Here is a 17,279-nt window from a genome sequence, read left to right on the forward strand (position 1 = left end):
CAATGCAACACAGGGCCAATCATTGACTGAAGAATCCTGCAGAGACGGGCAAGAACCTCTAGAAGAACACTGCAAGAGGGAGAATGAAAGAGAGAGGAAAAACACACAGACAGAAGGAGAGAGAGAGAGAGAGACACACTGTGGACCGTGAGACATCTGGGCGGTGCCTCGGGAGACGCAACGGGTCTCTGCAGCATGGTATAGTGTGAGCGCAGCTCTGCTCTCAGGAGCAACCCAGGTGAACAAAGCTGCTTAACCTCATGCAACAGTATTACTACTGTTAACTAAAACTAGTCAAATTTGTTTTTGAGAATTATAAAGCTACAATAAAAGAAAATAGAAATATTGCATGAAAATTTTTAAAGGAAAATTAGAAATTGGCAAAGGAAAATGGAATGTAGCATTGTACCACACTATAATTTTTTTTTTTACAGAAGTTCAGAATGTATTTGGTTTGTCTCTCTTTTGATTTAATGACAGCAGGACTTGAGCTGCGTGAACTAAAGCTTGTGTCAGTCATGTGATCATGTTGTCCAAAATGATTAGGGATGATCTAAAGAGCATCTTAAGCTTCAATGGAAGAACGTCTGATAACCTGTATAAAGAGTCACACGATCAATGTAACAAATTGATCAGTTTGTGAAATGGCGCCTGAAACCTGAAATCTTTATTTTCCATTATAACTTCTTATTTTTCCAATTTAAAAAATCCCATATTTTTAATATGCTCTGGCATCGAAAAGCAACAGACAAGCACTCACTAGACTTCTGCAGACAGGTATTCACACAGCACTGCAGTGATCAAAAAGCACTCGGGCAAACCTCTCTGGATCATTTTAAACCACTAAAAGCAAAAGAAAAAGATCTTTACTTGGGCAGGTCCATAAGACGGGGAAATGTCCAGCCTAGCTACAGAGAGTGAGAGCACACTCACGGGCTGATGGATGGATGCAAAAACAAATATGTTGATGTGGGTACATATGAATGAGGCGGTTTGCAGTGTTGTTCTGTTGCCTGGTTAGACTGAAGAGCAGAGCTAAACAGCCAGAGTGATCCGAGGACAAATCAAGCCTTGATCTGATTGAATGAGAAGGAAGAGGGAGAGGAGTGAGGAGGACACAGATGACTTCATCAGCCTCAAACAGAACACCCACCCCCCCGTTCACTGACCGGCTGATACTTATTCCACACAAAAATAGTAAGAGCTTATCCAAGTTACACTCTGAATGGCTGGGTTATCAACATCTTACTCATCTCCTATAGAGTTTCAGAAATGATCTAATGCCATATAAGAACAGTTTTTTATTTTCCCAAATTCTGTGTTTTCTATTTCATTTTTTCTAGATTGTTTAATAAAGTTACATTTTTTTATTTAATTTTAATTGCATGTCTAAACAAGTGAATTCATAAAATTGTAAGAAAATGTATTAATTTATTAATAAATGGCCTTATGACATGTTTTATCTTTATGTTTTTACATTTTCTGAAATGTTTTTTTTGTTTTTTTGTTTTTTGATTGAATGCAAATTTCTTATCAAAAATGGTGGTAATCAAATGAATGCATAAAACTTTAACAATTTAATTCATCTTTTAAAATGCAATCAATAAAAAAGAACATTATAATATTCAAATGCAACCTATTTCTGTCATAATTTCTTCAAGCAAAACTTCAAGCAACTCTTGTTTTGGGTTGTAGAGGAAAACTTTGAGTTTCTGTGTTAGGATAGTTTCTGATTTGGCAATAGATTTTAGCAAATTAAATTGTGAAAAGCTCACTAAGTGAATTCTCAAAACAACTCTGAAGATGAAGTGTGTCCTCATATAGTGAGATGGCAGATGCTGAAAAAAACCCACAAACATCACACATTTGACTTTGTGTAGAACATGAAACTGCACTGTTTTTCCACACAGAGACATGCAGACTTCATATTTAAATAGCATTCTGTTTGCAGTTTAATATTCACAGACATTAGTCCTTATCGTAACTCGATTTTTGATTTGATTTGATTTGATTTTTACAGCGCTACTTTTGATTTATTCATCCAAAATTTGCCAAACTGTGACATTCCATGATTCCTTCCGCATTGTCCACATCATGGAAATCACATTGTCCAACAAAACCTGCAATCAGAAGTCAGACACTACAATATGAACTCACTACACCAAATTATCCAAGCTAATCTAACCACATTAACTTTAGCTCTACACTCTTATCTGTATTGTACCATCTTGTTCGTTCTATTTTTATTTCTAATAAGGAATTTCAGAAAAATCAACTGAGATGAAGTTGATATTTACTGTAAAAGCAATAAACTGTAGATTATACCTCAATATAGAGGTAAGTTATATATAGACATCCTGAAGAATCTGAAGCAGGGTTCTGAGTGTGTGCTACTTCAGCAAAGCAGCTGGAGATAATCATCTACCTTTGTTGACTTGAAACGGCGAGTTCCGCTCACCATGCTTTTTGCATGCCCAATCAGCACCAGCTAATTTCACCCCCCAGAGGAGAAGCTCGCGTCCGCTTTGAGCTGCCGCCTCCGGGTCTCCAAGCTCCTTGTGAGGTGTTAAAGATGCCACTCAAGCACATAAATACAACCAACAAACCATGTCAAATTGTTTACTTCAGTAGAGCTACAGAGCGAGGACACATGCTCTCTGAGAATAAATTCATATTTTCCTTTTTCCATCCATTCATCCATCCATCTGAACACGATAACAAATCTGTAATGTATGTTTCAATGCCAATGCAGATGTAAATAAATGTGTGGTAGAATCTATGCATCTCTCCATCTCAATATCTATATCCATCTATCAGCATGTGCGCTTAATAAAATACAGTACATCCATCCATCATGAAAATGTAGTGGAATCATAATGTCTTAAAGTATGTGGTGTTTATTTGGTTGTCTGAGTGAATAATGTTGTTTTAAAACATCTTCTCTCCCTCCTTAAAGTAAAAGCCTTTCTCTTTTCTGTGTACTACAAATATAGGCCATTCATACTGATTTTTCCTCACACATCTACACTGCCTACACAGCACGATGCAAGCTCAGAATACAAACAGTTACCGCACAATCGCACAATCGCACTTGAACACAAACAAGCCTGAAACACAACTCTCCCCATGGAGACCAGCGATAAAAACTATCCGCTGATGTTACAGCAGAACGGTATAGCCATACAACTGCGTTTTTATTTAACAGCATTATTGCTGCTAATCAAATGTGTCATCTTAGCCTTAGTTGAAAAAGTCAATTTTCCCATTAAAGAGGGCATACAACATTATTGGTATGCTCTCAGGGCTATCGGTTTTCTGACCCATGGAAGACAGGAGGATATTCAGGAACTATTCATTTTGCAATTGCATTTGGTGATGCAAAAACTACACACTTTACATTTAAGTAAAATAATTTAGTATTCTTTTCAGTGATGCACAGAATATGTTGTTAATATAATTGTATTTCAGATTTTAAACTCAGACTGGCCCAGATCCAATATTTAAGCTCCATCTCCTACTGAGACACACATACATTTTGCAACATTGGATGAATATGCGCTGCATGAATAAGTGTAAAATCAGTGTCGGGTTTTGAACATGCTGTCTTATGCACTCCAGGGTCTGTCAGTAAGCAAACGGCAGACTTCTACCAGTCAAATGAAGGGGGTGTTATGAGTATTGAACATCCTTCTTTAGCCAAATAAGACTAAAATGTCAAGTTTGCCTGTACTGTGCTAATAGTGCAGCCACCAAACACCATAATGTGCATTTCTATGCCCATACACAGTTATGATATCTGAAACCTAAAACATGAGTTTCATTTTGCTTGGCACAGACCATAGAATCAAATTTTTGCAAATATTGAGGCGGAAATATCAGTCTAGATGTGTGGCCCTGTTCTGTTTAATTTAATTGTGACCTGAACTGAAGTTCAAAGTCATCTGCAATATGTTGTTGCTGGCAGCACCTATTAAAATGTCTGGCAGTAATAACTCAGCCATGAACATTGAAACTGGTGACAATAATCTTTATCAGACTATAAATATTGATATCAACCATGATGCTTATAGATGCAATAGCATATAAAAGTCATACTCAAACAGGCAGAGCTCTAACCCACCACTCAATGCAGATTTAACCTGTCGCTATCATTACAGAGCACATATTTTGCCATTTCTAATTTTCAGGACAGTCAATTTATGAAAAATTTTGCTTATACTTTATATCGGGGGCCTTAACTCCTACTTTATGTACTACCATTACATAACCAAAAGACTGGATTTATTTTGTAAATACATAATGTTAGGAATATTTACTGCTAATGTGTTTGAGGTAAGGTTAGGTTTAGGAGTAAGGGTTAAGATTAGGTTTTAGGAATTAGGTTTTGGTTTACAATTAGTGGTAACTATAAACGATAATTAATGCAAGTAATTCAAAAGCACTGTGCATTCTTTACAATTAACATGTACGCAACATGTATGTACAATGCATAATTAAAAAATTGTATGAAATATTTATTTAAAGCCACCTAATTTAAAGGTTAACCAATATTTTAAATCAAATTAAAAATAATTAATATGATGTGCAATTAATCACATAAACATTCATCCTGTCAATATTTGGTGATGCTTGCGCTGAAACACATTACACACTTCACATTTAAGTAAAATAATTTAGTATTCTTTCATTTATGCACAGCATATACTGTTAATATATAATTTTACCTAATATTTTAAACCCAGATTGGCTCTTCCTGTCAATATTTTTTAAACTGGTGGTCTACACTACTGTTCAAAATTTTTGGGCCAGTAATTTCTTTTAATACTTCTATTCATAAAGAATGAATTACATTTTACATTGTTACAAAATGTTTCTATTTTAACTAAAATTTATTTTCTTTTGAATTTTCTAGGAAATTAAAGAATCCTAGACCAAAAAAAAAAAAAAAAAAGGTTTTCAAAATGAATAGTAATAAATTATTTTTGAGCACCAAATCAGCATATTAGAATGACTGGAGTAATACTGCTAAACAATTTTTAAGAAGCAGTCAAGTCAGGTCTTGAGACCCGTGAGATCTGTTCCACTCTGTTGAGTTCCATCTGTCATTATTAATTAATCTAATTACATAATTTCATATTTAAAACATTTCACAACCTATTTCTGCCTCTGTGCACCACTTCTTATATAAATGTAGTATATCACTTCAGAAGTAGCTTCTGTGCCGCCTTTGTCACTTTGTTTCTCAGTTAAAATGCATCTACTCACAGCTGCCAGACAATTCATTTCCAAAACAAGTCAGGCAGAAGCATAGATAAATTTCTGGATATAGGAGTAAACATTAATATCTCCATTCTGTCCCACTCACTCTCTCTCTCTCACTCTCTCTGTATCCCACTGATGTAATCCTCTAGTTCAGTCCTGACGTCTTCTGTACTCCAGCCAATAGCATCATCCCTGCACCATGACATGGGTAAACACCAGCCACGCTCTAGTGAGGTTGCTCTTCATGAAACATTCAGGCCTAGCACACATTTTAATCTTTAATATCCCGACTGTAGCAACAGTGTGGAATGATCTGTGAGCACACACTGTGACAGTAGCCAGTCTCGCATACACATTCACAAACAAACACACATGCATGACAGCACACACTCACATGCTTGAACTCCATGCTGTGCAGCATTTACAGTGGCACTTATAAAGGACCGCTCTGTCCGTGAAGCATATGCCCGGTGTGTCTTTAGCTGCACTGGTGCAGTGATGACAGCGCAATACTGTGCCTGGGAACAAACTGCACTGCCGTGCTTCTGGGACAGACTGTCTCTTTTATCCGAGCCATGTCTCTTAACTACAATTTACTTACTGGTGGACTGAATTTCAGGGCTCAACAATAAACAATTTTATGTTTTGCCAGTAGTGCAAGTAGTCCTGACATAATAAAAATGCATTAAAAATACATAAATAAAATATATTTTTAGCAAGATATTTGCTAAGTATCAAAAACAAATACTGCTGTTTATCTTTAAAGTACTATAAGGTATATACATACACATTCTACCAGTTTGGAGTAATCTTTTAATATTTTTTTAATGGCTTCTTTTGAAAAAGTCTCACCAAGGCTGCATTTATTTGAAGAAAGAAAGAAAAAAAACCCCACATAAATAAATAAATAAATAAATAAAATACAGAAAAGCAGCAATACTGTGAAACTTTTTTTGTATTTGAAAATATATTAAAATGTATAACGTATTCCTGATAGCAAAGCTGAATTTTTAGCAGCCATAACTCCAGTCTTCAGTGTCACATGATACTTCAGAAATCATTCTAATATGCCAATTTGCTGCTCAATTATTACCAGTTATTGGTGCTCAATTATTAATAATGGTTCTTATTACTATCAATGCTGAAAACAGTTTTTCATGATTCTTTTATGAAATTAAATTTCAATTAACTGTATTTATTTGAAAAAGAAATCTTTTGTAACATCATAAATGTCTTTAATGCGTCCTTGCTGAATAAAAGTATTAATTTCTTTCTTTTAATTAAAAAATAAAAATAAAAGTCTACCACAAACCATTTGAATGGTAGTGCATCAGTGTTTTAGTAGAAAAAAAAAATTATAATTAGGTTAGAAGAATATTTTATTGGTATTATGTAACTGTTTTACTGTATTTTTTAACACACAAATGCAGCCTTGTTGAGCATAAGCCTTCTTTTAAAACCATTTTAAAACATTTTTTGGAATGCATAAACCACAAAAAAACTTTTTGCTGAGCCCTGAACTTGATGTCATTACATGAAACAATGAAATTTAATTAATTTATTTATGGTTCATGTAACGGTTGCACTTGTAACACAGATTCCAATGAACAAACCTGAAATTCAATCCTTCACAAACTGGCATTCATGAACAAGCTGCACAGCATTTTTTTCAAGATTAGTATATGGTAACACATAAGACTGCAGGGTTAGTCAGAATCCAGACACTGACCCCTTGTTGGTGACAAGCAAAAAAGACGGAAAAAAGCGCTAAACTCATGCTGAAAGACAGCTATTATACAAGAGCTCATGACGAAATAAGACTTAACAGACAAGCACTAAAGGAGCACATAAACCAATACAATTAAAGACTCTATATGGTCTGCTCTAAATGCCAGCCAATCAAACGAGTCCAGCATTCCCCAAAAGAACAAGCCAACCAATGAAATCACCAGCATTTAATTAAAAGAATTTCAGGTCATAGTAACCTGGACAGATTCCTTTCAAACAACATTAGAAAGAAACTGAAAATGACATAAGACTGCCACACTAGACAGTATACTGCACCTAAATACTGTAAACCAAACAGTTTCGATACAAATTCTCAGAGGGGTGTAACAGAAGCATCAGCAGGGCTGAAGAGCAGCCGGCGTGGGAAAGAGAGAATGAGGTCAGGTACAGGGGGAAGACAGAGAGCTTGAGGTCTTTGTACAACGTCACTTTCATCCACATTATTGGCAGCTTTCCATTAAAAGCCACTGTTGGGAAAGGTCAGTGTGAGAACAACAAGATTCCAACTATTTATTTGCAGTGTAAGGACCATTTGTCTATTTTTACAGTGTGTGCAAAGGGCCATCCACACTATTAGCCAACACATTAGTCCAGGGGGAGTCACCCTAGCAACTGTGAAGACCCCTGATACCATGCGTATTTGAGCACTCAGCCCCTTGCTGTTGAATTAACTTTAGGAAGCGTCTCCTCCCTCTACCAACTGAATTCCAATAACTCCTTCTGTTTGCAAACTTACATACTAAATAAACTTGCTAAATACCAGTAAATGAACAATAACACACTAAAACCATTCCCTATAAATGCTACAAGTGAGTTTAGGCATCACAACATTGTAAATACAGTATAAAAATGAATATGCATTTTGAGATTTTAACATTTTTAATAATATTAATGTATTTAAAGATGAATTTTAAATGTGTTAGATGATAACAAATGTATACTAAATGTAAAATAATATAATAACAATAACCTAAATGTACACAGGCTGCCAGTCAAATGTTTGGAATAATTAAAAAAAAAATGTAGGCTTCATTTATTTGATCAAAAATAAAGTAAAAATTAAAAAGATATATTGTGAAATATAACAATTTAAAATTTTCTACTTGAATATATTCTAAAATGTCATCTGTGATGCAAAGCTGAATTTTCAGCAGCCATTACTTCAGTGTCACATGATCCTTCAGAAATAAATCTAATATGCTAATTTGGTGCTAAAATATTAATTAATTGTTCTTCTAATTATCAAAATTTTAACTTTTTTTTTTGCTTAATATTTTTGAGGTAATCGTGATACATTTTCTCTGGATTTTCTGATGAATAGAAAGCTCTATTAGATATTTATAAAAATATTTATGAATAAAGCAACAATGGAGTCTAATATTTGCCATTATAAATTATAAAAGTGTACAAAATTTGTGTATTTGTTTAGTGACCCGACATAGAGCAGATTCTTATGTAATATCGCTACTTTAATAATTATTTATACTTCTTAAAATCACAAATATTTCTTTTTAGTTAAAAATAACAAATAAATAAAAATAACACAATTAAGTGCAAGTCATTTAGACCTCACTGTATATTTCAAAAAGCAACATTTATTAGTATTCATATGAAAATTTGTTAAGAAGGCCATGTGGGAGGTCTGTGATATTTTGACTTATAATATTATATAGAGAGTCTACACAAGACAGCATCCTCAAGCTTTTCAAACTCCTTTTAAATCCATGACAGCAGTCTTAGGGTTCAAATCGGACATCTTCACTTTGAGGATTATCAACTTTAACTTTTTTCTATAAGTAGCAACACAATTATAAGAAGACGTCTTTCACCAACGCAAGGGCTTCGCCGCTGGGGCTGATAGGCAGAAAGTCATGACGAGGAAGACACATCCCACTTTTAGCCTGATCTGTTCAAAATAAAGCTCCTTAAAGGGCCAGGGATTATTATGAGTGAGAATTCTTTACTCAAGTCCTCTTCAACCTCCCACATGTGCAGAAATATATGCTTCACACACACATGCTATTGCCATGGCAGGCTTGAATTATTAAACCAGCTGACACACATACTCACACACACGCTGTTTTTCAAAACACCAAGAGATTATAGAGCCATTAATTTCATTCATCATCCTCTCATAAGATGATTTCCGACATGGAGGAGGAGGAGGCCAAAGAGAGCAGAACCAGCGGCGGTAAATCAGGGCTCAAACCCATTTTAGAAACATGATCACAATCATCAGAAGCAGTTGCTGCTTGAAAGCACAAAAATATGACATGAATTGCTGATAAAGGGCTCTGTGATGTCTGCTTATTTACTCAAAGGCAGAACAAATCGGTGGGTTTAGAGATGTTATATCAGAGAGTGTGATTTGTTGAACTTTACTCCTGGTGTTGAAATAAGTTTCCCCATCATTTGTCTTTGTGAATGTTTAGATGTGTTGCAACAGAATAAAAGCTTTCAAAACATATTTGATGTTGTGTTACGGGAAGCGGGATTTTGGACCAAACTGATTTCATATGGACAGAGCTGACCACGCATAAAACCTCAAAAAAAAAAAAAAAAAAAAAAACACAAAAACGCCAAGTGAACTTGACAGTCAGTGATCATTGTGCATTTTTGCTGTATGAAATAGAGCAGAAAATTATTTTGTGACATGAGCGACATGGCTTATTTTATTCTTTTTATTACAAAAACTAAAGTTTTTTTATTATTATTATTATTATTATTATTATATGATAATTTTTTCATGTATTATATTGTAATTACATAAAAGTTAAAATACATTCAGTACATATGTAAAACATACAGTATTAATATATTATATTATATTAATATATACCATGCCAATATGCTTATTTTAGCATTTTTATAATATAATATAATATAATATAATATAATATAATATAATATAATATAATATAATATAATATAATATAATATAATATAATATAATATAATATAATATAATATAATATAATATAATATAATATAATGCCAGGGAACAAAAACGTTACATTCAATAGGGAACAAAACAATGAAGAAAAAATACCTCCATACACGCATTAGAATTGCATTTGGGATCAGAGACGGTGCCTTGATTTTCTTCACAGGCCCTGTAAAATCTCTCTAATTGTGCTTGAGAAATTCTAGAGGAGAGTACTTGCTGTTTGCATCACAAACACACTCATGTTTTACACCGTGGGATCATTCACCTAGAAATAACACAGCATGTTCTGCCGCAAATGGCTGACACACAATTCTTTTTCCCTCTAAAACGCAAGAACGCCTCTCCAAAACATTTCCTCAACACATTTCATGCTTAGAAAGAGCAATATGGCAGTGGGTTTGAGAGATGCATCTTCAGCATGGTTGAGTGCACTTGCAATTAGTGCTAATTAGAGTTCCGGGGTACAAAACACAAGAAGTGATAAGCAGAGATGCCCGCATATCCTCACAGGAATATGAAGCCGGAAAGTCCACCAAGGAAGCAATTGAATAACACCGAGAAGAGTATATACTCCTCTTCATCGCAACCTTAAAAGCACAAATACTCCATTATTTGTGTTTGTGTTTAGAGGACAATTACATGTGTGTGATGTGTGTGCTAATTTGCCATTCTCTTTCTCTCTCGTTCCCTCTCAGCCCACTCATACAAACACACTCTCATGTTCTCACTGTTAACAGCAGCCTAGCCGCAGTTGTCTGTGTGCTTTTTCACTGTGACCTGTAGATGTGAGAAGCTTGTAAATTGCCTGCAATCACTAAGAACAACAGCGAGGGAGAAGGACACAAAGTGCTGCAGCCTCAGTAAAATTCAAATTGCCTCTGCAAGGGCATCTTATGATGAGAGCTCACTCTTCCCTCAGATATAGAGAGACCATATACATAATTCATACCAGCTGAACTTCTAGGGTCATGCTAGTCATCGCAAACTTTAAGTAAAAGACTGATGCAGGTCTGCTTTCATTTTTATTCCATTGAGTAGATCTAAAGATTTACAGTATCACAAATCTCATCTATCACAAGTTATACTACAATATACTATACAAGTTATGCGGTTATACTATGAATATATTTTTTATATATATTTTTTTAATAATAATCACAGTAAAACTCATGACAAGTTTATAGTCATATTTAACAAGTCAAAACAGTGGAAATAAGGCTGAGACACATGAGTTGGTCATCCTCATTTTTATTTTTATTTTTTTTCTGATAATTATTATTTCTAAATATAGCTAAATATCACAGAAAAATATGCAATTTCATTTTTTTTCCCCAAAAAATTATTCTCGCACATGGAACATAGTGCAAGAGTCATATGGATTATTGTTATGATAATCTTTTACGGTGCTTTATTGTCATTTTAGAAATCTGACAACCCCTGGTCACGGTTCCTTTTCACTGTATGGAAACATTATGATGGACTTGATACTTGATACTTTTTCGGAAAGAAATGAGGAAGAATTTCATTCATTTTCAGGTGAACTATCCCTTTAAATGTAGCCCGAGTTAAGCGAATGCGTAACATAAATAAACATTACAAAGTTTGTCTAGTCAGCATTTCTGAGTTTCACATTAGCTGCGACGTGCTACACTCAACACATTTAACTGTGTCATACAGATTTCCACACATCACACCTTCAGTTTCACAATCATCACGGCATCGAAACATGAGTTGCGTTTTGAAAAGCACATTAGCGACATGTTAAGTGAACCAATTTTCCGCCGAGCTGCGACGACACACACGAACAGTGTGTTTTCTGATTGTCAAGCGAAACACACAAGCTAGGCCAATTCACAAGCAGGTCTGAAGCCACTGGGGAGCTTTAAAGGAAACTATCTGCTGGTGATGAAAGCACTTCCTGGAGGGACTGAATCTCAGCATAGTGGGAACAAGATATTTGGGGTAAAGAGGGAGGGAGTGAGGGAGAGAATAAAAGGGTGACCTAGTTCCGCCTTTCACTTGCTCCTTCCCCGGACTAGGTGTCCTGGAACCCCGAGGCCAAGCTGGCAGGCCTCAAACCAGTATATAAGGACCAGCGGAGAGCAGAAGGGACGTCAAACAATGATTTTGCACTCTCAACCTCTGCTGCCCAAGCTAGTGAGTTTGAATTATTCCCCGGCCAGAGAGAGAGAGAGAGAGAGAGAGAGAGAGAGAGAGAAGCTGGCAGGCTGCTCTGTCACAGTCTCTCCTCCATTACATCACCGAGCCAAACAACACAGCACTGCTGCACACGGCACACCTGCTGCTGGCTGCACTGGACCGACTCCAGCTCCATATCAGCCCTGCTGCTCACCTCCCTGCCTGGCACTCTCTACAGACACGCACAGCCCGGCTACAATTAGCACTCGCAAATACCACAGAATAACTTTTAGTATGTACTTTGGAGTAGTGCTAATGCTGATAATAATTTCTAGAAAGCACAGTAATGAATTGTGCTTTATATTTTGCTTCTCTGTTTCTGCCACAGGATGGGCATCCCGAGGTAACTAGGTATTACACAAATTTCAGCCTGGATCCAGCCCTTATGAAGATCTGAGATGACACCAACCTTGAACCAACATACAAAACTACCAAAATTTTCTATAAGTTTAATCACAGCATATTGCTATTAATACATTGCTGTAAGAATACATGTCATTCACTAACCGGATGATCACCTTGACACAGTCACTGCTGATAAGCTACATATTTATTATATAATTTAATGATTATATAAATTATATAATTTAACATGTTGTATTTATTTTTTTATTTTTAAAAAAATATATTTTTCCCAATATTTATTTCAAATGGCTGAAAATAGTGCACTTTTTCTTTTGACAATGCAGGCACTTGTTAATTGTAATTTGTTAATTGGACAATTGAGAAAAAAAATATATTAACAAAAAACAAATATTAAAAAAAATATTTTTATGTAAAAAAAAAAAAAAGTTTGCCATTTTTAAAAAGAAAAGATTATATGTTAAAGCAAAAACCTGTTAACTGGTTACGTTACGCTATACAGTAAAAAAATGTGATTGATTAACATTGCATTATAAATGAAATACTGCCATACTAAATATTATCTTCTTATTTGTGTACCATAATGTACTTTAGGGTATTTTTGTTAAAATTTTTTGGTATTTAGTTGCATTGTTTTAGTGTCACATATGTTATCCTCATGGTGTTTTGTCTTTGTTTTTATCTATAAGAATTGGTCATATTTTATGTACAGTACAGTGAAATCTGATTTATCAAGTGGCTTTCTGTTTTACATCCTGTATTATTATGGTGATTATCAGTACACTAAAGGAAAAATTTGATTATGGTAATTCAAGCTGATTGGTTTATTAATATAATATCTCTTAATGAATGTTATAATTGTCACTGTAGTTTACAGTGAATTTCTGGAAACTACATCTGCCAGTCTCTGTGATGTTGTGCTGTTTTTATTAAAATATCATGTGGTGCAAAAGTATAACATCAGCTTTAAAGTCATGAATGACAGATATATATATCTATATATACACACACACACACATATATATATATATATGATAGATAGATAGATAGATAGATAGATAGATAGATAGATAGATAGATAGATAGATAGATAGATAGATAGATAGATAGATAGATAGATAGATAGATAGATAGATAGATAGATAGATAGATAGATAGATACACATATATCAAGTGTGGTTATTCTGTCAATATTTGGACATTTTAAACAAATCGCAATCGGCCAATTGATCCCCCATATAAAGTCTCAGACACAGGATGTCTTCATATATTTCACTGTAAGACAAGAAAATGTCTTTAGACACTTATATGTGCTGTACTGTCAGAATAAGATTACTCAGCATTATCATCACAAGGACTGAAAAAAAAAAACATTCAAACATCTCTTCCATGCTACTTCCATGGTACTTTTTTGCTTTCACTGTAAAATCATTTCAACAAGCCTTTAAATATCAACAGGTCAACACGATGTGGAATCGTGGCAATAAAACAAACACTCCTTCCTCATAAAGACAGATTAAAGTCTTCACTCAGGTGGCTCCTGAAAAATTCCTCTCCTTCTAATCCACGTGATGATTGTCTTGATGTGTGGAAACCGTATGAAAGCCCTGAGGGAGTGCGTGTCATCTAGGAGCCACAGTCCTCTTAGACTTCTGAGGGCTGAGAAATAGGATGCTCTCAGATTGACTGTAATGGAAAGCGATCTGTGGGCTCCCGTTTCATTTCAAGCTACACATGAAACAAAAGCATCCTCAAAGAAAGACAAACAGCTGAATACAGGAAAAAATGCCAACCTGCACTCGGCTACATGTCTGTGTGTCCTCTTAAAACAAATCACATCTGTCTTTGTTAATTTTCTTTTATTAAAAAAATAAAATAAAATTTTAGGCAACAACAGTTAGTTAAAATTTTAAAGTGAATACCTATAAATTATTTAAAGACATATTCAGGATTGTGGGGAGCTAAACGTTAACAGCCACTGAAAAACTTGTACCGTTTGATGATAATTATGAATACTGCATAAGTTAATAGAATAATTAGCCTATATTATACAGTATCAGCAAGACAATCAGGTTAGTTTTGGGGCAAATTCATCTATGCATGATATTACGCAACATTTTTTTTAATGCAAAAGAAATTCATATCTTTTAGTTTTTAAGAAGTCCTGAGGTGAAAACCTGTAAACTGCTTGACCACATATTCAATATTGTGCGAACCTAAATGTAATATTTCATGAATCAACCAATGAAAATAGCAGTTGATAAGTTAATATAATAATTAGTCTGTATTAAACCGTATCAACAAGACAATAAGTGTGACATATAAGCTAGTTTTTGGACTAACTCTTATATGCATTATTTTATACAATATAATTTTACATAGAATAAATCAATATTCACGCCAAATATGGCAAAACACATCAAATCACAACGTCAACTGTGCAAAGTCCCTGTAAAACTGCAAAAATGTTCACCGGGGAAAAAAAAGAACTTACACTGTGAAAAACAATTAGTGTTTCCCTAAGGAAAAGCAGGGTAATAAACTAAACCTTCTCCTAAAATATTATATTTGGGTGATAAAAAAAAAAAAAACACCTTTACAAATGTGAGTAAAAAAAATCAAATAAAATGGGAAAATTACTTGAGAAAAATCATTGAGAAAAATCTACTAGTGACAATTGAAAAGAGTGAAATAGTTAGGTTTGGTTGCAGTTTCTCTATTCCCAGTGTTTATGATGTAACCCTCCCTTCATCACGGAGTAACAGACCTCCCATAATCTGCCGGATTTCACACACTCCTGTACAGCCAGTGCTTAGCAGCCAGCCATCCATGCTTCTCTGCTAAACTGCTTGATTTACAAGTGCCCAAGGGGCAGTTTTGGAGACCAAAGCATACATTATTAATGGATGTGTAACGTTGACATCATGCCAGAATCCATACAAACACTTTCCTGCTTAGGGAGCGTTTCCAATACTATGATAATAAACTGTAAAGGGGGACACGTGCATTGAATAAATTGATTCTCTGAAGTCGGTCCTGGCATGTTTACTACAGACTTGTCTCAGACACCCAATCCAAGAGTGATACAAGTGATGTCCACGCAAAAGTAAAAGGAATAATTCACCCGAAAAAGAAAAATCTGTCATCCGTGATACACAAAAGGAGATGTGACTGACAGCCTCACACGTATTCGTTTTCAGTGAATCCTGAAGCTATCATGAACATCTCCTTTTGGTTCCACAGAAAAGAAGACAATCATACAGGTTTGTAAATAACGACAGACTTTTTATTTGTGGGTGCACTGTTCCTTTACACCAAAACATCACTATGGATGCTCCTAAAACATCTCGAACTCACCCATGTGTCCAAAAAAATTTTTGAGGTTGCTCTTACAGAGCTTACAGAGAAGAAATTGCTACGCAAACCTATTTAAATAAACAAACCAGATGTTAACTACTATATTTACATTCCAGTATAGCAGCAGCGGCACTTCAGTGTTGTGTTCTGATAGATGGGAATCCAGCACATCAACAAAACAAGCCCACTCTATCCGAGACCAAACATAATCTGAACTGCCTTTACAAGCCACATCAAAAATAAGCGTTGCAGGATTTTCTAAGGAGCTGGTTTTAGGGGGGATGCTGCTGGCACCTGCTATTAAAACCCACTGCGCACGCTTCTCCCAGCTTGCAACAAAAGCTCTGCTGATGGCTGTTTTTCGGCAGCACAGGTGCCGCTGGTGAGACTGACCTGAATGCTGCAGGTATACTCCGTATCATCCAGCAGTCTGACCGTGCACATGAATTCTCGCTCCAGGTTTCTGACGCTGCCACTCATCAGCCGACTCAACATCTTCTCAGAGCACGATCGCTGCTCTGCGTCCGGGACCACAACAAAAAGCTCAAGCAATGTCACATCGACCAAACTCTCCGGTCGCCCAGGTGAAACGAGCTAACCGAAGCCGACGGCATCTTTATCCGATGACATGAACGCTGCAGATGTTCGGGTGAGTGTTTTATTGTCTGTTATCGCGAACAGGTTCCTCCAGAACGCATCCAGCTCCAGATTAAGTCGCTGTGGTTACGAGCAGACAGTAGCAGCCCGACTGTTGACCATTCACCGCTTGATATTTGAGCAAGGGGGCGGGACCACAGAAGCTGATTGACACTCCTTCTAGCCAATGGTTAAGATCTCCAAATAAGGACGCGTTTGAAACGGACAATGAAAGATTGGGGTGCTGCTGCGTATTTGGAGGTCATTGTTGTCCAATAAGATGCTGGACAAAGGTAGTAGTAAGGTTATAAGGAATACTCGCAACTCTGATTCATTTCCTGGAGCAGTATTTTTTTCTTCTTTTTCTTCATTTGGCAGTAAGACCAAGCCTTTGGTATCAATAACAACATCAAAGAAATATCTTACAAAATATTGCGTAAGATTTGTCTGACTAAACGAAAAGATCTATCGAAGATATAAATGAAAATGAAACACTTACTAATGTTTTTAAATATTTATTCAAGATTCTTTTTAAATGATTTAGAAAATTGTATTGGTGGAAAATTGGTATGTGTAGGATATTTCTTTCTTTTTTAAATGACATTTTGTCTTTTTTAATTTCATAAATTTGAATAAATGAATATAAATTAATTAGTCTATTTTTTCACATAAATTAAAACAAAACAAAAAAACCCTGAAAGCACAAGGTGTGACTGTATGTGACTAT

The 17,279-nt window shown here is 35.3% G+C and overlaps 1 protein-coding gene across 2 annotated transcripts in view; it reads right to left on the reverse strand.

The window, feature by feature from the left end:
- Nucleotides 1-16,674, reverse strand: part of LOC131523963 (FERM domain-containing protein 5) — a 119,748-nt gene extending 103,074 nt beyond the window's left edge. For both annotated transcript variants that reach the window (XM_058750632.1, XM_058750631.1), the window contains exon 1: nucleotides 16,310-16,674. In XM_058750632.1, coding sequence (XP_058606615.1) covers nucleotides 16,310-16,411 — 102 coding nt within the window. In that variant the 5' untranslated portion in view covers nucleotides 16,412-16,674. The remainder of the gene's footprint in view (nucleotides 1-16,309) is intronic.
- Nucleotides 16,675-17,279: the final 605 nt, after the last annotated feature.

The sequence above is a fragment of the Onychostoma macrolepis genome, chromosome 18 (genome assembly GCF_012432095.1).
Source record: "Onychostoma macrolepis isolate SWU-2019 chromosome 18, ASM1243209v1, whole genome shotgun sequence".
NCBI classification, from domain to species: Eukaryota; Metazoa; Chordata; class Actinopteri; order Cypriniformes; family Cyprinidae; genus Onychostoma; species Onychostoma macrolepis.